The 22,271-nt window shown below is 34.0% G+C and overlaps 1 protein-coding gene across 3 annotated transcripts in view; it reads right to left on the reverse strand.

Annotated features, from left to right (window-relative positions):
* Positions 1 to 17,613: 17,613 nt before the first annotated feature.
* The window catches only part of KCNJ3 (potassium inwardly rectifying channel subfamily J member 3), a 151,323-nt gene continuing 146,665 nt past the window's right edge, over positions 17,614 to 22,271 (reverse strand). For 2 of the 3 annotated variants that reach the window (XM_082689436.1, XM_082689435.1), the window contains one exon: positions 17,614 to 20,907. In XM_082689436.1, coding sequence (XP_082545562.1) covers positions 20,321 to 20,907 — 587 coding nt within the window. In that variant the 3' untranslated portion in view covers positions 17,614 to 20,320. The remainder of the gene's footprint in view (positions 20,908 to 22,271) is intronic. The other variant, XM_082689439.1, reaches the window with a different exon arrangement.

Below are 22,271 nucleotides of genomic sequence, written 5' to 3' on the forward strand. Positions count from 1 at the left end.
TCCATTTTTAGGAGAGCAATACAAGTATTCACCCTGGTCAATAAAAGACTGGTGATTCACAGACCTGTACCCCTGGGGATAAAAATATATGCTTATAAAAAATAAAAAAATTTTTTAAAAAAATTTTTAAAAATTTAAAAATAAAAGAAAATAAAAGACTATCTGTTTTTGTATCTCAATGCCTATTTCTGGAAACTCTTTATATCAGATAGCTGGATTTTTGCACAGAGCATGCCAGAATGTGCTGTGTGTTGGTATTCTGGAGAGTAAACGGCATTGCTACAGAAGTCTTTTTGTCTAGAATCTCTTGTCCTGGGTCCCAGCTTGGCCCTTTGACTTTCTTTTCACAGTAGCAAAAACTGCTATGACAACGCTATCTTCGCCTCAGAATAGATAGAACACACCATTTATTTGTTATTGATTTCTTGTGTTTCTGCCCAATAGATGCTCTGTGGTGTCGAGACCCTGATCTGCAGTAACATCTTTTACTTCAAAAACAACCAGACTTCAGCAATACTAGTCTGGCAACAATAAAAAAGACAAGGGAAGGAGAAAGGCAGGAGACTCAGTGTGCTAGAAGTGAGGGTAAGTGAGAGGAAATGGAAAGGTAAGAAGTGAAGTGACACAAAATGAAAGTAATGGAAGATTAAAAATAATAAAACCATTAAAAATGTAAAGACTTCTGCTGAAGAAAAATTCTTTAGAATTTTGAGGCTGTTGACTTGTCTTCTTGACTCAATAAATCAGAGCAATCACCTGAAATCTGTATTCTTGTCCCCAAGTGTTTGTATCAAAAATGTTGAGGTTCGTAAGTAGGATTAAGTATTCTGTTTGTGGTTTCCATCACCCACACACTGTTGTTTGTTCACACACACACACACACACACAAGAAGTTTTCATAATGTTATATTACTCTTTTAAAATGTGTATTGCATGTGATAATTATGACCTTAGACAGTTATACAGAAAAAATACATCCGATGAAAATTGGACAAATTCACAAAGAAAAACAGGAGGCAAATAAAATTATTAAATCACACCGAATTTACATCTGATCTTTGTTATCTATCCAAAGCAATAAGGGGAAAAGCTCTAATCACTATTGCTATTTTATTTTCAGTTCTATTTATGAAATTTAATTTAGTTCTTATACTGCATTTTCATTTAGGACAAAGAACAAATTCTTCTCATTTTGCCGATAGTGTGGTATTTGTTATAATTTATCCTCATTTTGTTGATTGCTTGGGAGAGGTTTTTTGTTTTTGTTTTGTGTGTGTGTGTTTTTAACTCTCATGTAGTATATTGTATTGTGTTCTTTGCTTTAAAAAAAAAAAATGTTTTCTTTCTTCAAATGTATTTCCAAGGTGTGGACTCAAATATGAAACTGCAAAGTCTAAGTTTATATTTGAATTTAAAACTCATTATTTCATTGTTCTAGTTAATATGAATTTATTTGAATCTTAACACTATCTTAATTCACATTTCTTTTAATGGTAGAAAGATTATCTACTTTCTTATGAAGATTTAACATGTTTGCTTTGTGTTAAATTATTTATCCACTTTGAGGACTTGCAACCTTTAAATCTATAATAATCTAGACAGTCTGGTCATATCATAAGGACAGACAAGTAGATAGATAGAACAGATTTGATAATCCAAATATAAACCTTACATTTGTGGTACATTGATTTTTTCACAAAGGTGCCAAAGCAATTTGGTAGGGAAAAGATGGACTTTTCAACAGAATGTCCTAAGACAATCAGATATACACATGCAGATCTTTATCCTTATCTCACACCAAACACAAAAATTAGCTCAAAATAAATAACAGACTTAAATGAAAGAGCTAAAACTATAAACTTATAATAAAACATATGAGAATATTTTCATGGCTTTGAATTAGTCAAAGACTTCAAAGATGTGACACTAAAGGCATGATCCATAAAAGACACAAATGATAAACTGAATTGCATAAAAATGAAAAACATTTGTTTTTAAGGACACCATTAAGAAAATGAAAGCAAGCCATACACTTGTAAATATTGTAAAATATTTACAATTCAGATATAATAAAAATCTTTATATTTTAAATATATAAAATAATCTTAGCCCAGTAAAATGACAAAAATCTTGGAATCTATAATTCATCAAGGGAAATATATGCTTGGACACTAAATACATGAAAAAATGTTCAATGTCATTAGTTATGAGGAAATGTACGTTAAACCACAACAAGATATCATTTCACAATGAGAAAGATAGCTATATAACATATATAATCATAAATAATTATGTAAACACAAATATGTGTGACAATGTGAGCACATATAATTTTCTATGAATTTTATGTTTAGAACAGCACAAACTGTCTCTGGAATATTGTGATTAATTTGTATATATATATATATATAAAGAATATTTCTGGATACATAAAAATGGAACTGGCCATAGTTTTTCCCTCTGGAGATGGGAACAAAGCAGTTCAGTGAGAAAAGTGTATACGACACACTTTTCACTATGCAGTTGATTATAAATTCTGAATTTTATACTGTGAAATTCCATCAACTACTTAAAAAATACTATTAACCAAAAATATTGAGTCTCAAAGTTGTATCCAATATGCTATAACAATTACCTTCAAGTCATTAGCTGGAGATGAACAGTTAATTTCCTTTTAAATCAAATATGACATTTTCAAGGGCTCAGATTTTCTGGAATTTCCTTGAACAATTTTAGGTATCCTTGTAATAATTATAAGTTAAAAACAATGGTCTCTGCCAACAGCTATGACATCCATTATCTATTTTTTTTAAAATTCTGTGCTAATGTTTCTGTTTCTCTTAATTATTGTGTAGAATATCACAGGTATAGGACTTCTTTTCTTTCCTCAATGTTGGCATGAACTTGAAGACAAGAATATTATTTGGATCAGTCATATTTCAATATATGATTCTGCTTTCAAAAGCTCAGCAATACAGCACTTTTGTAAAATTAGATAAAGGAACTCTTTCTGTATAGATACATTAGAGAAACATTTCCTCTCTGGACTGACTGATTAGACAAAAATGATGCCCATCTGGGGCACAAAGCACAGTGTACAATATATAGAAGCACAGTGTACAACTTGGTGGACTGTGCAGAGGCTGGGTATTAGCCCCCTAGCCAAAACACAAACCATCCAATACCATGGGGAGAGCTGTCTTGACCAGCCTAAGGATGGAGAAGATTCCAGGTGCAGTTCGGGACTGTTGGTTTACTTCATATCAACTAATACAAGTTTTGTCAAAGAAAACTGACATCTTGCCCTGCCTTCACTAAGAGTGAGCTGTGTATTAGAACTCATGTCAGAGAAAAAGAAAAAGAACTTTGTTCTATCAGGTAAATTAATATAAATAAATAAACTTCTCCTTCAAACAGAGCCACCCCTTCTGCAGTTCGTTCCACCCCACTAAATCAATGATGCCTTGAGATTTTCCTGAATCCCCAACTACGGCGGGGGTGGGGGGGGGAGACAGTATACTGATTTTAGAGGGCAAATGTCTGAAAATCTGAGAAGTCTTGCAAATATGATAATTATGTGGAAAAACAGCTTTTCATAAGCAACTGGTTTCTGTCAATTATCTTGCTATACTTGTCGATTTTTTTCTCCTTTATAAATACCTGAGATATATTTATTTGGTGAGCCAATACATCGTTTGTATTCATCTTTGCAAGTAAATTTTTTTTTTAATTTTCCTTTTCATATCTGTGTCTTAGTTGACATTGATCATTTAGATGATGCTTTGGTGGGACAGCTAGGGTTATACAATATGTATCGACAGTTTGATTTGTCATGAGTTGTGTTAAAATTATAAAGGCCATTGTATTCTGTTACACCACTAAATCCAGTCAGTTATCTTGAAAGGTATTTGGATTGCAACCACTTTTCCCTAAATCCACAGCTGCCTCCCTGGTTCTTCCATCAGTATTTCCCATGTAGATTCTCACAGATGCCTCCTAAGTTCTCTCACTGGGTCATTCATGCCCTTTACCAATCTAAACAAAGCAAGCTGGTGTGATCGTAGTAAAATATAAATGAGATCAGTGTCACTCTTTTGCTCAGAATTCTCCCAATAACTTCTCATTCCATGTCAGTAAATTCATTGAAAGATTCCACCTGTCTTCATACATGGTCACTCACCACCACCACCCGTTACTTCATCTCGCCCTCCTCCTCAGTTATCCCTAGCTGAACTGTCCTTACTGTTTCTTGAAATCAAAGCACCAAACGTGCAACTTTCTAGAATGCTCTTCTCTAATAGAGTGTCTGGGACCTCCTTCCGATCATTATTAAAATCGTACTACCTCATGCCCTCTGGGTTCCTGCTCTGGCACATTCTAATAGCATACCTCACTCTCTGCCTATCATATATTTTACCTATACTTTTTATTTATCATTTATATTTGCAACACAGCAGTGTAGACTCCATGAGAAAATTGTTTTTGTTTTGAGTATTTTGTCTTATGTAACATGTATTTGTTCAGAAAATACATTCATTTCCCTCATTGACCAGGTCCCTGCCCCCAGTAGAAGAGCACTGGTCAAGCTGTTTAATGTCTCTGTGTGTCAATGTCTTCATTTTTATTATTTTTAAAATGTGAGTTCTACTCCCAACGTGGAGCATGAATTCATGAGATCAAGAGTCGCATATACTACCGACTGAGCCAGCCAGACACCCCAATATCTTCATTTTTAATAAGAGTGTAATAATCACACTTATCTCATTGAATTCGTTTGATGGTTAAAAAGAAGAAAATGCATGTAAAAAGAGTTGTTATTATTCCAGACACATAGTAGGGCTCCATTAATAATAACTAAATTAATAATTATGGTGAATGATAATGATTTGCTACCTGATTCAGGGAATGCTTGGTTGGATTTGGTTTCTTTTTTTCTTTCTTTTTTTTTTTAAGATTTTATTTATTTATTTGACAGAGATCACAAGTAGGCAGAGAGGAGGAAGCAGGCTCCCTGCTGAGCAGAGAGCCCGATGAGGGGCTCCATCCCAGGACCCTGGGATCACGACCTGAGCCAAAGGCAGAGGCTTTAACCCTCTGAACCACCCATGTGCCCTAGATTTGGTTTGTTAAAACACAAAAGACAAAACCAAAACCCAACTGCCTATTCCTTAAAGAGCTCAGCCAACCAAAGGCTAATTGCCCAGCAAAGACACATGTTCTCAGAAGTCTATTAATGTATTTATTTGCCATTCTGCATTTGCCAGGACAGTACACTTCAAATCTATAATTTCATCTCCTTTTCTATCTTGCCAATTCACTTTATTATAATTTTCCTGTCTATATATACCGTTCAGCCAAAAATCATCTTATGAAACAAAGGATTCTCTTTTCACCAGTTTTATCATTCAAGCTGTGCAGTCCAAAATGTATAGGCAAACATTTCATCTTCCCAAGGCTTTAATTCTCAGAGGGAATTGCAGCTTCTAATTCATTCATCCCAAATCATCTCACTTCTTAATATAATTTCTGTTTAGATGTGTTCCATTTCCTCTAAATCACAAACCACTTTTCCTTCCACAATATTGGAATGTTATTTATACATACCCACCCTTTCTTGTCATCCTTAACCGTATGCTTTTACTCATTTGCCACATGGCCTGAAATGTCATTCTCCAGAGAACTAAACACTATTTTACCAGAAATTCAGTGATACTATTATTGCTCATCAAAACCTTTAAGAATACAAATGTCAAAATTATTAGGTATTACTAGTCTGCGATCAGCTTTACCTAAAGATCGCACTGATTTGGGGTCTACTATCAGAGGCATCGTCTTAAATAATTTCCATACACATTTTTGTATTGAATTTTTCAAATAAAAATTTCAATATCAGATTTGAAAACTGAACTCAGAAGGTGAAATACACACACACACACACACACACACACACACACACACGGGCCATTTCAACGGTTTTACTCAACACCGTTCAAATATAAACATCAGAAAAGTTACCTTGTTTTACCCAGAGAAAATGAAGATTTTTAATGCCACAATCATAGATCGCTTTTTTTTAAAAACAAACAAACCAAAACAGAAATAGACTCATTAAATATAAACAAGAAACCAGTGGTTGCCAGAGGGGGCTGGGGTTTTGGGGAATGGGTGAAATAGGGAAAGGGATTAAGAGATAGACACTTGCAGTAAAAGTCTGTCAGTCACAGGGATAAAAAGCACAGCATAGGAAATATAACCAATAATGTTATCCTAACTTTATGTGGTGAAAAACTGTAACTACACTTTTCATGCTGAGCATTTTGTAATGGTATATAATTGTCAAATCACTACGCAATAACCTGAAACCAATATAGTATTATGTGTCAATTTTCCTTCAGAAAGATTAAAAAACTAGTGAACTAAACATTGTTCTTATTGGTACTTTGAAAGTTTAATTGTGCTTTAACCTTACCACAAAGAGATACGTTTATAGATTAACTCAATTTTAAAAGTACTTGCTGTTTGAAAGTAATTATTGAATTCCATGATAGAATTGACTGGGATGCACAGGCTTGTATTGATACTGGAGTTTTCTTCTATAGGATATGATTTTAAGGGGAAATGAAATTCTTGGTTATCAAAGAAATAATTCTTAGAAAAATCATTCCTTTTTAATGAAGGCATTATATAATCTACGTACTTTCATAGAAGATATAAAAAACAAAGTCAAAGCATGGAAGATAAATGCCTTTTTATTTTTTTGGAAACAGGATTATGTTTAGACAAAAATTGTCATCTTCTTGAGCGCCTGGGTGGCTCAATTGGTTAAGCATCTGTCTGTGGCTCAGGTCATGATCCCAGGATCCTGGGATCGAACCCCATGTTGGTTCTCTGCTCAGCAGGAAGTCTGCCTCTGACTGCCACTGATCTTGCTTCTGCTCTCTCTCTCTCTCTTTCTCTTTCTGTCAAGTAAATAAATAAAATCTTAAAAATTTTTGTCATCTTCTTATTGGCTATTTTTATCAAAAAAGCAGTATCACTTTCTTGATGAGTTTCTATAAATTGTTATCCAGATATTGTGTTAAAACATTCACGTTTTAGTTTGTGAGGTTTTGTGGTGGTAGGGATAGCAGTGTGTGTTGTTTTCTGACTTACAGAGGCAGGCAATGGGATAAAACTACATGAGCCTAGTTATTCAGCAACCAGTTGTAGACAGAGTATGATTGACGACTTCATCTATAGGATCTGTCAAGCTGTGCTTTGCAAAAATTCATGTGGGAAGTTCATTTTCTTTTTTTTTTCTTTTTTATACAATGTTATACTTGCCAGACCCATCCACATTGTTATCTGTGGTCTAGTTCCTTTATTTTCATTGCTTTATAGAATTCAATTACATAGACTTACAATTTATTTTTCCTTTCTACCGTTGAAGGACATACGGGTTTTCTTGTTTTTTCAATATATGGACAACGCTATTGTGAATATTCTTTCATGGAATCTGAGTTGAATGTGCCTGAGCTTCTCTAGTGTATGTACGGAGGAGCGAAAACAGTGACTGCAGATGAAGATATCTTTAATTTTAATACATAAGGCCATATTTTCCTATGAGTTTTTCTGTACAAAAGTAAATGAAATAATTGTCCTTCATATCGTTTTGCCAAATTCTCAGTCCAGTTAAAACACAATGTAGGACCTTTTATGTCACATATTTCTGTTTCATTTCTCTGTCCTTTTAGTTTGGTCATACTCTTGTGTTTGATTTTTTAAATAATTTTATTTAAATTTTGTGATTCTATGTATTTAAAAGGTTATCTCATGGTCTTTGTGGTTAAGAATCTAAAAGGCAGAAAAAAGAGTAAAGTAAAAAATTAATAAATACACAAATAAAAGGGACAGATATTCATAAGGGATATAAGGAAGGAAACATATTATTTTGAGAATTAATAGAAAATTAGATATGTATATCTATTTAGCAGTGTTCAGGTATATATGTATATATACCTGAACACTGCTAAATATATATATTATATATGTATTCCAGTAAAAGTCTAGCTTACCTTCCTGGGTAAGATCTGACTCAGAGGTATACATCTCTTCTTTAAGTCATTTTATAAATATCAAAATTTTTTTGGATTGAGTAACAATGTAATAACAATGTAATTCTTTAGCTACCTGGAGATTGCTGTGGAGTGCTACACATTTTATATTTGATAGATTTTTAAAGATAGAACAGCAAAAGACATATTCTGGCAATTTCTTGTTGGCCTAGAATTTGGAAAATTTATCTGCCTACACTGTTAAATTCTTTTCAGAATTATCATAGTCTCCAAGCCAGGCAGAAAAAAAATTCCTCATATGATCCCCATCTCTTATTATCAATGCCTTTATGTAATCCCCAGACTTGAGTGTTGGAAGGACCTGTGGCTGCCTCAAACAGAATGAGTGTGGTAAAGCTGATGGGATTTAGATGGTTACATCCATGTGATCCATAAAAAGTGTGACACCTGTCTCTCTGTTCCTGGCCTTGAAGAAGCAAGCTACCATGGATCCTATAGCCCCAAGGAAAGCAATATTTCTTACCTGTCTTGATCATATTATTTCTAAGTAGTAGAGTTATTATAATGCATAACTTCATTACTAATCAAAGATAAGCAGGCCCATATATTTCTCACCCAAGAATGGAAGATCACAAGAGTCATTTTAATTAGACTTTATCAGAAAAATAGTACTCAGCAACTAGACTGCATCTTTTCTGCTAGAAGCTACCATTGTGTTGATAATGAAAGGAATGAAGATTAAGGAAGAGTTCAGTGGGCTTGTATCCAAAACGTTCTGCAGGATGGGTGGAATTGTAATCACACACCGACTATTACCTGAGGAATGTTTTCTTGTACCATAGTTCTGGAAGAAAATATGATATATCTTCAGTGGCATGACATTAATTTCTATTTGGAAAGTGATTATGGAAAAGAAAATGGTTCTATAGTTTGGCAAATAGGATGTTATCCATTTACCAAAAAGAGTTATTAACAATTCAAGCCACAACATGAAGTGAACCGTTTGAATCATCCAGATTGTTTACCCAGAGGCCTGGTGCAGACTAGTCACTGAATTTTCTCTATTACAATATTAGTTTCCTCCTCTAGACTGAACTGAAATTATTCTCTGACCCGAGTGTCTCATTTATAGATAAATACAAAAGTAGTCTTCCTAATGTGTTTAAAAAAATCAGAGTATTTTATCTATTTTTCATATCCTCTTTCTACTTGCATATTTAATAATTGTTGCCTCTTTCTTCCCTCTCAAAGAGCATAATTTTCATATTGCAAACTTTCTGGAAATGTGTATAAATATATGTATACCAATATATGTTAGGTCATTTATTATTTTGAAACTATAATCTTGTTATTTTTATGTATTGAATAGACATGAATTTTAACACTAGTTAAAATAAATACCTGGCTTAGTGATTTGGCAGCTTAAATTCTTTTTTAAACTGTTTTGAGATGGAGTTTGGCTGACTAGTTTCTTCAGTATTGTTTCCTCTTTTGTTTTTTCCCAAGTCAGCTGTCAGTGAACATTTTCAGGTAAGTCCAGAAATGAATTTCCTCCAAGAAAGCCTCTACACTGAGGAATTTTTCTGAGAGAAAACTGAAAACAAACCTGTTAATCATAGAAAAGTATGTCTGCCATGTTCAATTTTTTACTAGACATAAATTAAACTTGAATTATATGGAGAGACTGAATAGAGGTTGGCACATGTCTAACCTAAGCAAGCAACTCAGAGAACATACACTGTACCAGTGCTCATTATTCCAGATATTGATTTGGATGATCAATTCCATTCAATTTCTACTGACATTCTCAATGATCTGTATGATTTTGAGGAGATCAAGATCCACACCACTGACTGGCCATGCCTTCATTTTTCTTTCCACAGATGTGAGAACTAATCTATAAGTTAAAATTGTAAAGGGGCAACTATGATTTTCATTTTGTCAAAGCTCACACAGTTACAGAGATGAAAATATATATGACTTATATGAATATCAGTCCACATGTGGTCTACATTGATGGGTCACTATGCTGAACCCCTAGGTTGGAGGAAAGGGTCAATGTAAAAACATTGTGAGATGTCTGATAACAATCGAGTTTTTATTCTTATGGAAGTAGTTCCTGAAAAATATATTTTACTGCTCTAATAATTTAAGCTCTGATAATTTAAGTAGTGAATCATTAATTATTAAACTTTAAATAGTGGAAGACCTATGATATTATGTCAGATGACTCCAATTTATTAGCCAACATTGGGTATTATATTTTTTTGTTCCATCTTGTAGCAGAGATGAGTAGGAGTTACTCTTCAGAAACATGTACTTGATTCAAAATCACTTCCCAATTAGCAAGTGTTCCAATATCAAAACTGTTGTTTTCAATCCTTACTTCTTTACAATTTGCATTTTACCGTCATTAATTTAAATTGACATACTACTCTTAAGTGTAACAGAAAAAAAGGAAGAGGAGGAATAAATTTTCAAATAACACTTTCCTTTGGGGAAAGGTTCAGGTAATTTGGAGTGCTTGATTGCAATGGCTGAATAAAGAGACATGGTGTGAATGTCTAGTGAAATCTAAAAAGATCTGGAATTATTGGTTCTTTGGAGAATTGTTGGTTTTCTCCTTTTTAGATAAAGAAAACCACCTATGATGATTTCCTTTTTTTCTCTTACCTGCCAGAAATGAAATATTACATTCAGTTGTACCATCTATATTAAACTTTGCAGTTAGATATATTTTTTGCTTTTTTTCTCATTTCTCTTGTATATTTGGTTTTATGCATATTTTCCTATAATATTTTGTAAGCCTCATAAATTCTTTTTCTGGGGGATATAAGCGATAAATAAAATTTAATGAAAAATATATTGGTTCCAGAGGAAGAGAAGTTATGGAGTTCATTTTTCCCTAGTGTATGTTGGAGGAGCCAACTTTCTAAAATATACATCTGATTCCATCATCCTTTTAAAACTTTAGAACTTGTCTTCAACATAAAAACCCAACTATTTTCTATAGGTTATAATATCCTTTATGAATGGGCTTCTACTTACCTTTCTAATTATCTTCCATACTAATCCACTTCTCACATCCCCTGTTTTAGACATTCTGAATTAGTTATACTTGCAAAATATAGTATGGTTTCCAAAGCCCAGGAATCCATCTATACACAGTGCTTCCTTTACTTCTCTTCCTTTTTGTTATCTATGCAATTTCCTCAAATCTCTGAAAACACAGTCTTAGTATTCCTTACAGCAAAATACTTCTGAAGACCTTCCAACCTTTTTAACCTCACCCAGTCCCACTCACAGATCTGAATTAGTCTACTGTCTTTCTCGAGCCCCGACAGTATCCTGTGCAGTTGTGTTTCAAAACATTTAGAACACTACATTCTAATTAGCAGTCTCTAACACCCAAACAAGATCTCCCCCTGTATAAAAAGCCTGTTTGACAATTTGGAAAGTTTTAGTAGGACAAGTTTTAATAGGGGAAGAAACCAAATAAATTATGTAACCAGTGACTAAAACATAACTTACTGGTTCAGAATAGACTATCGATATGAATACTGTTCATTTGCAGTTTGTGTTCCATTTCACCTCCAACCAACATTTTGATTCTCATCTCTAGGGAAAACTGCCCTCTTCAAGACCATATAATGCATACTTCCTGAAGCAATTTTTCCTCTCCAGCTTGGTTATCAATAATGACTTTGACCAGATATGAACAAGACTAGGGCTTATAACTAATCCTTACTTTTTAAAAGAAGCTATATATTCCCATCATGGTATAGATCTCAATTTACCAAATAGATGGCACTTAATATCTTCTTTATAACTGAATATTAACTCTGTAAGTCATCCAGAATGGAAAATGCCTGGTGTGAAACAAGAGTCTTATATTAGTTTAAAAAAAAAAAAATAAACAAAACAGTTTGGATGACAAAGTTCAGTCACATATTCAAATCTAGATATTTAAGGTGAAGGTGTGGGTCATATGAAATATAAATCTGGGATCTGATGTAAATATATTATCATACTACAAATTTTAGATATAAGAAAATAGAGAACCAGTAGATCCAAACTTATACAAGGGTACAAAAATATGACTCTATAGTATAAATAATTGTCTCATTCTGCACACAACTTCCCTTTAATATAGCTTGTTTTATAAAACTCAATGAAGAGGGGAAGGAGATAAAAGTGGATAATAAAAATAACAATTATTTATTTGGAATGTTCAATAAGAAAGGAAGCCATAAATCTTCTTTGACTTCACAATAGGATATAAGGTAGAGGACATGTGACCTCCTTCATTTACAGAAATAAACCTGCATCTAAGTAACATTTTTTCTATTTTGGCCTTCTCATTTGGTTAGCCACTAAAATTTAAACTTAAACCTTTATCAAAGTGCCAACACCCAAGGGCCCACCCAGAGTCTCTGCAAGCAGTTCATTGATCATTTGGTTAAAATACAGCAGGATTTATTTCTAAAATTAATTTCTAGGTTACAAGCTTTGAGACTTTTTAAGGGTTTGTGTGGCATAGTAATATTTATCTGTTAACAGATACTGACACCAGCTTTCAGGTTGATCTACTGAGATTTAAATCCACCCTTAATCATATTTGAAGATCAAAGGGTGGGGTGGCCAGCCAAGGAAACAGTGGAACTAGCATTTAAGCTTCGGTTCAGGACACTGAAGATATGGTTGCTACTGTCAATCTATTTCATGAAGCCATTTTGCTTTTGGTTTTTGTTTTGTTTTGTTGTTGTTTGTTTTTATCTTCTATGAATGACTATAAAATAAAACCTGGTCAGACATTTGCACACAAACTATGATAAAAATAGATTCCTAAGGAAATAATTAAATAATTCTTGTTAAATGTTTCCTCACATGGAAGGATGTCATTCATAGAAATAAAGGCCTACCCTTATTTTGTAAATCTACATAAAAATATATTTATATTTGAGGAGGAAAACATTTTGTTCAAATTATATTCTCTTTATATAAAGAGAAAGGATAAATAAGAAAAGTGAAGTAGTCAGAATAATGACCCCTCAAATCCACATCCTAATCTCTGGAACCTATGAATATGTTAACTTATTTGGCAAAAAGGACCAACATATAGGATTAAATTAAGGTCCTTGACATGGGAGGCTTATTTTGAATTACCTAGGTGGGCTTAATGTAATCACCGTGGTCTTTAAAAGTAGAAGAGCAAGGGAGAGGAGTCGGAACAGGATGTGTCTGTGCAGGAAAGGTACAGAGAGATTCCATTTTTCTGATTTTAATAACGGAAGGACGGGGAAACCAGCCAAGACTGTGGGTGGCCTCTGGAAACTGGACAGATCAAAGAAATGAATTCTCTTCTAGAGCCTTTAGAAAGAAAAGCCTCTGTAAGAGCATACTGATTTTAGCCCATGAGTCCCATGCTGGACTTCTATCTATAGTCTGTAAGATAATAAATTTGTATTAGTTATGTTGCTAAATTTGTGGCAATTTATTATAACAGTGACAGAAAACGAATACAGTTAACTAGGTTTTCTTCTCAAAGTGGCAGATCAAATATACATTAATCTCTGATGCTTCCTGAAACACTGAAATGGAAGGCTTTTAGAGGGATTTTAAAGGCATAGCAGAGCAAACATGTCAGGAAAAGCCACACTTTCCTTTGTTCTAATCAAGTCAACTTTTCTGCCCCTTCCATATCCTGACAAAGAAACTTAAGATTTATTTTTGATTGAGGGTAAGATTTTATTTAGAATTCTGGACCCTACACACAACTGAGGATGGGGAGGCTGTCCTGAAATCCACAGATAAAGATCATCTGTTCCCAAACTCACTCACTATATACAAGTATACATACAATGTTCTCAGAACATTGGTCACCAGGGACCTCTTCTGCAAAGAGGTAATTAAAAGAATCTTATCAGGGCAATGTTATTGACCTTAAAGAAGCAGCTCAGAGATTCCGAGTTCAGGTACATAATACAGCGTTGTCACTCCACAGTGAAGATGGTGGTCAGACTTACCCCATAATTTGCACAGAGCCTCAATCATCTTTGTAATTGGCCCACTGGAAAATAGACTAGAAAATACATATATCAAAAAATACTAGAAACAGAATGTAGAAAAAAGAAACATTTAAAATACACTGTCATTAATAATTTGAAAGATCTAAGATCCTTTATCTACATGATACAAGGAAAAAGTCCTTTTAAAAAAAGAACATGTATTGAACCAGAAATTTTTTAAAATCTTGAAAAATAAAATTATTATCAATAAATGAAAATCTTAGAAGATAAATGAAATCAAGTGAGTGGATGTAAACAGTCATAGAATATAAAATTAAGAAAATTTTCAAGAGAGTTGAGAAAAAAAATGCAAAGGGATAACAAAAGTGGAACTATAAGACCATTAGAACATAATTCCAAGAATTCTAGCATCCAAATAAGGAAAGCCCTAAAAAGACAGAAGAGAAGAAAACGAAGGGGAGTAAATAAAGAAACAACTTAAGAAAATTTCCCTGAAAAAAAAAAAAAAGAAAAGAGTTTTCAGATTGAAAAGTCACCGCTAAAGGGACTAAAGTGGGCTCATACTTTAGGCAGATCATCGGGAAATTTTAGAACACTGTGGAAAAACAGCATATTCTAAAACCTTGAAGGCGAGAAATGCTTCATACAAGGGATTGAAACTCAGAATGGGATTAGACATCTTAATAGCAACACTGGCAACTAGGAAAAAAAAGTAACAATGTCACTGAAATTCAGGAGGAAAGAAATTTCTCCAAACTATTAACATTGATTACGAGGAAAAGATTAAGGATCTTCAAAATTTACTGCCATATTTTCTTTCTCAGAAACTCCTAGAAAATGTGCTACACTAAAAAGAATAAACTAAGGAAGATGAAAGCCTGCGCACCATGAAAGGGAATTTGAGGAAAGGAATCCTCCAAGGATGATGATACAAAGAGATCCCAAGACAAAAGCTGCAGAGTAGACTTAAATTTACATAATGGAGGAGGTCAGAATGCTTTGGGAGAGATTTCCTCAAGAAGATAAAATTGTTCAAATATTAATGTGTTTGATGAACTAAGAAAGGATTTCTAACTGAAAAAGACACTGCGGCTGAATTAATTATAAGTATACATATAAAGAAGCCAAGAAAAACAGTTATTAACCCTATGGGGGAAAAAGCAATGAAGGGTGAGAAAAAGGGCCAAAATACATGGGCTCAATTCTGAGACCACTGATGAAAACACTGGCAACTGAATAAAAAAAATGTAACAATATTGGAAATTTAGGGTAGGCAGTGTGGTGGAGGTATATGGTTGGTAGCCAGAGTTGAAATTGAACTTGATCTTTACCATAGTAAAAAAGCAAACAGATAATGCCTCCCAATGGAAAATCAAGAAGACACATGATAAAAATGGCTAAAGATTTGCATATGAATAACAACTGCATCACCCAGAGAGCAGGGACTACGTTTGTTTGTGGATTTAATTTAAGGAAAAACTGGCTCAACAGCCTCTATGATAATCAGTTTTTTCAAGTGTAAAATGGGGATAATCTCTACCATGCAGAATCACTGTAAAGACTCAAATAATGCGTATAAATCACCATGTAAGTGATTGGCGCAGGGAGCTGGGAAAGAATAAGAGGCGGCTCAGGATGGGATTCGTAATAAGCAGTGAGGAGCTAATGTGCCTTAGCCTTACCATATATGCTGTTTACAGATAGCACCCATTGTCATGTGCAGCCCAAATATTCTGAAGCAGCCATGACTTCAAGGCAAATTTTTAGGTTAAAAAAAAAAATCAGAATTTGCAGGAAAAAAAAAAAAAATTCTACTTACTGAATGACGAAGTGCACGTTCTTTGAACTCCACTAGGCCAGAAGCTTCGGCAACTTGGCTTTTTAAAATTACTTCTGTGAGGTACCAGGGCATTGGACACATTACATATCACAGAACTTGTCTGATGCCAAATTGGGAACATGCTCTTTTAAGGAACATTTTTAAGAAAGGGAACTCAACACTTTTTAAAAAGGTGATTTGATATTTAAACAAACTTTGGAAAATTATGTATTTGTCTGCTTGACTTACTATGGCTTTTGAAACACAAGGACAGGATGGTCATGAAGATTCCTTTAAGAAATGCAGGTCTTGGGGTGCCTGGGTGGCTCAGTGAGTTAAAGCCTCTGCCTTCAGCTGGGGTCATGATCCCAGGGTCCTAGGATCGGGTCCTGGAATCGAGCCCCACGTCGGGCTCTCTGCTCAACAGGGAGCCTGCTTCCTCCTCTCTCTCTGCCTTCTTCTCTGCCTACTTGTTATCTCTGTTAAATAAATAAATAAATAATCTTAAAAAAAAAAAATGCAGGTCTTAAATAGTCTGCATTATTATGTGCGGGTTCCATGTTACTGAAGCATCTCACCAGGAAAGAGCAACAACAAAAAAGTAATGAGTGGTGATGGATTGAATCATCTTTTAGGAGTTTAGAGTCTCGTGATAAACAAACTGAAGCAAGGACTAAGAATAATTCACTGTTGGAAAGTGGAAAAACGATGAACACACTGTAAAGATTAAACCCAATCATGTTTTGAAAGTTTAATATGGTTTTTATAAAACTGAACTTGCAGTACCGAATACATGAATTTATATTTTTGTACCTAAATGACCTTGCACATTTAAATAATGAATTGCATGCCAGAAAGTGCAATTAGTTTGATTCTAATTTGAATACTATGTACAATGTAATTCAAGCACAAATTCTGAAGTAGAGCCCACAGAGGTGCTGTGCAGTCAAGTTGAACTCTCTTCATAGTATGGAATTGTAGAAATTGGTAATAACACAGATAGAATACAAGCCACCTTCTCTATAATCTCATTCTTTCTCCAACAGAAATAACCCATTTTTGCCCCATCCTCTCTAGACAAATAGGCTCTTCAGTACTGAGACAACTAAATACATTTCTTAGTATTTAAAGCTATATATAGATGAATTTAAAACCACATAAGAATTTTTCAGAAATAACTAATGATAAAATATTCTCACTTTTAATTTATATATATTTACAAAACTATTCACATATTGCTGAGAAGAATATTTCAATTGAAGATAGACATTATCAAAATAATCATATTTCTTTTATTCACATCATTTGGATAAATAGAATGAAATATTTTACCATGACAGGAGCTATACCATGAAAATCCCACAAAAGGGACTAGTTTCCAGTTGTTAAGCAGAGTTATTCAGTTCAATGAACATATTACATTTTGCTTTCCAATAGTCACCACATTGGTGGGCTGACAATTATCCTGACTTCAGTTGACTTTTATTACCTTTCATTTGAGCTCTTATAACTTCCTGAAATGGAAATACCAGAGATTTATGTTTTATTCAGTCAATAAAATTCATAACTTTTCACTGCTAAGAAAACATGTCATATACAGATTGAACAAATGTTACATGAAATCACTTTGATAAGAAGTCCTGCAGGCTGAAATCTATGAAATGGAGATGATCTTTCTTGGAATGATCAGTGTCAAAAAAATCAGCAAAAAGAGAAGAAAAAGCAATTCTTTATTTTTATCCAAATATATCAGTCTTCATAATTTAGTTAGTTTCAACAAAAACATAGAGTCACCATATAATGTATCATCCAAACCAGGACATTCTAAGAGTCAAAGGGGGTGCTATTATTAATTACACAGGTACGACAGATATGAACTGGAACTTTCCAGGGTAAACTGGGACCTCTGATCAACTTAGCAATACAGGGTAAACTGCAATTACATGCAGAATTCGTACCTTTCCCATACATATGTGGAAAAGATAAAGGAATAGCATCACTGAGAGAAATTAATTTTGGCAAGAGTGGTTCTTTCTCATTATTCATTATTCAGATGTCTGTAGAAATATCACTCCCTCCCTAAGCCAGTCACCTCTTCTAAAATAATCAATTCTTCACCCAGTCATTTTCCATTCTGGTGTCTTATCTTTCTTAAACTGATATTTTGAGTATCTGAAATGATCTCATTTGTGTTCTGTCTCCACAGGCCCCCTTCCCACTCTCCTCCAATATGCAGTGTTCAAATGGGCACTGACCTCCTCTGACTTAGTCATAGCCAAATCTCCAGGACCTAAAACTGCCTAGGACATAAAAGTCATGCAAACATTTTGTTGAATGAATGAGCGAATACATTCAGAGATTTTGTTTTTGGTCCCATACTCTCCTTGGTACCAAAGACAAATTAGAATGACTCCTCAAATTAAATTATGGCTCTATTTAGTTTTAAGTGTTTGGACTAAATGATCCATGGAGTTTCTTCCACTGATAATAAATATCTCATGTCCCCTAGACCCCCTTTTCTCTCTGCTACAGTTTCATTTTCTATAAGCAGCAAATGGGATCAAGGGGTAGAGCGACTAGCTCTATTCACAGTGGATGAATGCTCAAGGTTGATCATTTTGCCAGTAACTATTCCCTGGGATATGTCCGCACCTACAGAATTTGGTTGATACAGAGGTAGCCAGAAGGTATTATTGTAGTTATGATAGAACTGTTGATGTAATAATTTTCCACTAAGAAAATCACCACAGGATTGCTAAAAAGTGGGAAACAACGGGACCCCAAACCAGCCATTAAGGATTTAGATATTAAGAAGGAGAAATAGCTTAATTCTGGACAGACTTACAATGCAATGCCCAAAGAAATTTTATAGGAAAATCCATGATATTTTGGTAAGGAGCACTTATATAAATTTTCATAAAAATCTCTGCATTCCAAATCTTTACTTTGTAGGTGTTCTTCTGAGCAATAGTTTTTATTTCCACTAACGAGTAATAAATATCAGACCTTGGGGTTAGAAAAAGAGTACAGCTAAAATCACTTTGGTAGGCCAGGGATCCAAGACACCAATAAAATCAGTGTTTACCAAACACACAAGCAAACAAAAAAGCCCACAGGGGTAAAATATTTTCAATTCATCTAATTTAAAATTCTCTCAGGTATATATACACAACATTCTTCCCGAATAGAGTGACAGACATGGGTGGGATAGGTTCCCCAGATGAGGAAAAAGTCTTGTCCTGATACAATAAATGCCACAAACAAGAGAACAGCATTAAAAAAGAGACTCATTTAGACATACATATTTTAAGCATAAATATTTATCATTTGTTGTATTGTTGAATCTCCTCAAGAATAAATTATTGGTTTTTAAAATGACAGAAATTCCAGAAACAGAGTGGAAATGTTACCAATTGACTCACTTTGAAACAGGGACCATTCATTATGTAATTTCAGGCAGATTCTGATACATTCAATGTAAGTTGGCTACTACTGATGATGACAATGATTCAGCATTTGCTCAGAGCTCATGTTTGTGTTAGATCATTTACAAAACAGATTTTGAGACTTCAAGTAGTCCAGAAAAGGACCAATTCTCAAATTAACCAATTTTCCCCTAGTACTACCAACCTTTAAAAATCATAAGAAATTTTTAGCATATTGGTATGTTCTAAAATTTACAAGTTAAATATATAATGGTTATATTTATGCAGGGCCATAAATAGCATAGACTTATGTGACTCCCTCATATAAAGTACAATTGATAACCTCCCAGGACCTTAAACAGCAAGAAAACATTAAATCAGATTTTTAAATGACAAATAATTTAAGGCTAAAATATTTGGTATTAATAATTAATGCCAGAAGCCTTCCTAGCCTAATAAAGTAAACATGCACAAGAACTACAAGTTTGAACAAAACATCACAATTTTATCGGATATATATGTATGTATGTGTGTGTGTGTGTGTGTGTGTGTACATATACACACACACACACACACATATATATAGTTTTATCGCCCTGAAAGCTATCCACTCATGTTTGGCTTAATACATATGTTAGAAATGTCGTGAAGAGTACCACCTCTTTAAATATATATATATATTTTTTCCAGAATATACAATATAAATATACCATATATAAATCATGCCATAAAACTAAATGCAAAATTTGCACATTATTGCATGCTTGATGTGATAATACATGCCCGTTAATAAGAACTTTCTTAAGATGCCCTCCCTTCACACAACTTTTGCTTTCTGCACAGTGGCAATACTTGGGAAGAAAGGGTTCTCAAATATGCATATATGACTGGGGGTAAAATGTACCTTTCGGATTCCTTCGAGAATTACCTCATCAGCCAAATATTGGACTATTACTAAATCATACAGTAAATAATGCCTATGGGGGTGTTTTGTTATGTGAACCGATCAGAGTTCATTTTTCTTAATTTGGCTGGGAGATTGCCTTCCATCCTGGCTGCTCCTCCTGCTATCTTTTGAAGCTTTGGTGGCAAATCGGCCACTGACTGGCTCATGGGGTCAGACAACATCTTGGTGGTTTTAGATACCAGTTTTTCTTCTGAGTTGCCAGGAACTGAACTTATTCGTTGAAGTTTCATGGGCAAATCTCCCAAGCTGTAGGCTTTTTCTGAAGTTGTGGAACTCATCCTCAAGAGTTTTTTGGGAAAGTCTTCTCTTCCGGTAATTTTCTGCAGCTTCGATGGAAGTTTTGTAGTAATGTCATCTAGTCCATCTAAGCATTCCACAGAGTTATGTCTTTCTTTGCTGTTAGTTATGGCTGGTGCTATTAAAGGGGATGACATAAGAAGCATCTCCTCCTGTTCTTTCACACTATAAGGTGGGGTGGGTACTTCAAATGTCGCATGGAACTGGGAGTAATCAACTTTAAAGAACCCTTCTTCTAAGGAAATCACAGGAAAGAAGCGGTGACCCCAAAGAACTTCATCTTCAGTGTAAGATGTTCGAGCTTGACAAGTCATCCCTACAAGCAAAAAGAAAATCTTTGATAAATTATACATAATAGAAGGAAATAGAAAGTCAGTTTGACCAAAGGAATTCATTTGCTTTCTTACTTAATCTTTGAACTCTTTATCTAAGTAGACTAAGTAAAAGAATATGTTAAAAGTTTTCATGTCAATGGTTTTGTTACATAGACTTTCTTCCAATGAAAAACATGGAATTTTTACTGTAATGTTTTGAGGGCGGTAGATCAATGCATGATTAATTGCCTTTCATCCACGAACCAAAAGTAAAAATGGCACAGACCAATTTCATAACATACGTAGCTCTAGAAGAAGTGGAGAAATCACAAAATCATTTTCCTTTGTTCACGAAGCCATGTGAGATATGAAACAAACCTGACTTTGCATCCAAATGTTAGCACTGTGTAAACTTAAAAAATCTTGACACTTTACTGAGTATCACTTCCCTATTCTATAAAGCATGAAAATACCTGCATCCCAGGACTGCTGTAAGCATGAGATCCAATAACGTACAAAAATGTTAAATGTGTCATAGAATGTCTTCTTAAATGAGAGCAAATATAACTATCGCAAGTATTTGCTTAATGAATAAAAGTTGAAAATATTTTTATATCGGATAATGGAAGGTCATTGCAGTGGTTCTATTTGTCTGGACCTTTAAGGACAGGATGAACTTTTGCTAAAGTCTTAGAAATCCATACGCTAAAATCAGTAATCTGTGCCAACGTGTTGTTTCTGATTTTATTCCTGCTATAGGGATCTCTGAGACTGGATGCTGGATATCAGATCAAAAGTTTTGCTATTTACATGTTATGTTACTTGGATATTGTTTACTTCATGCTACTCATTTTTACCCCACCACATTCTCTTCGCAAATTTGTGAGTTAGAGTGAATTACTATTAAAGCAGTCCACCTCTGATATTCGTTAGAGATGTGAACACTGGAAGTAAAAGAATACACATATTATACATATTACACAATCTTATTTTAGTCACAAGAAATAATTCCCTGTAACTTATAAAATTCACTTTCTCCTACCTTACTATCAAACTTCTAGTAGAACCTATTAAAGCGTAATAGGATAGACACGTTGTAAAAATGCATCTCTGTAAAATTAAGTACATTTTAACCAAATGATGACAATCTTTCCGTTACATTTCTATTCTCTCTCTGTCAGTTTATAAGTAATTTCTATTGTATTTAAAGCCTGGAATAGTCTGGATAATGTGTTATTCTGTCTTTTCCCCATGACTGTGATCACACATATAATACCTGGAATTAGGATAAATGCATAACTAAAAAGCAATATTGAAGATGATTTCTTCCTTGAATCTTTCCAAGATCTTGCCTTGGAACTATCAG

This window comes from Mustela nivalis (assembly GCF_964662115.1).
Source record: "Mustela nivalis genome assembly, chromosome: 11".
Taxonomy (NCBI): Eukaryota; Metazoa; Chordata; class Mammalia; order Carnivora; family Mustelidae; genus Mustela; species Mustela nivalis.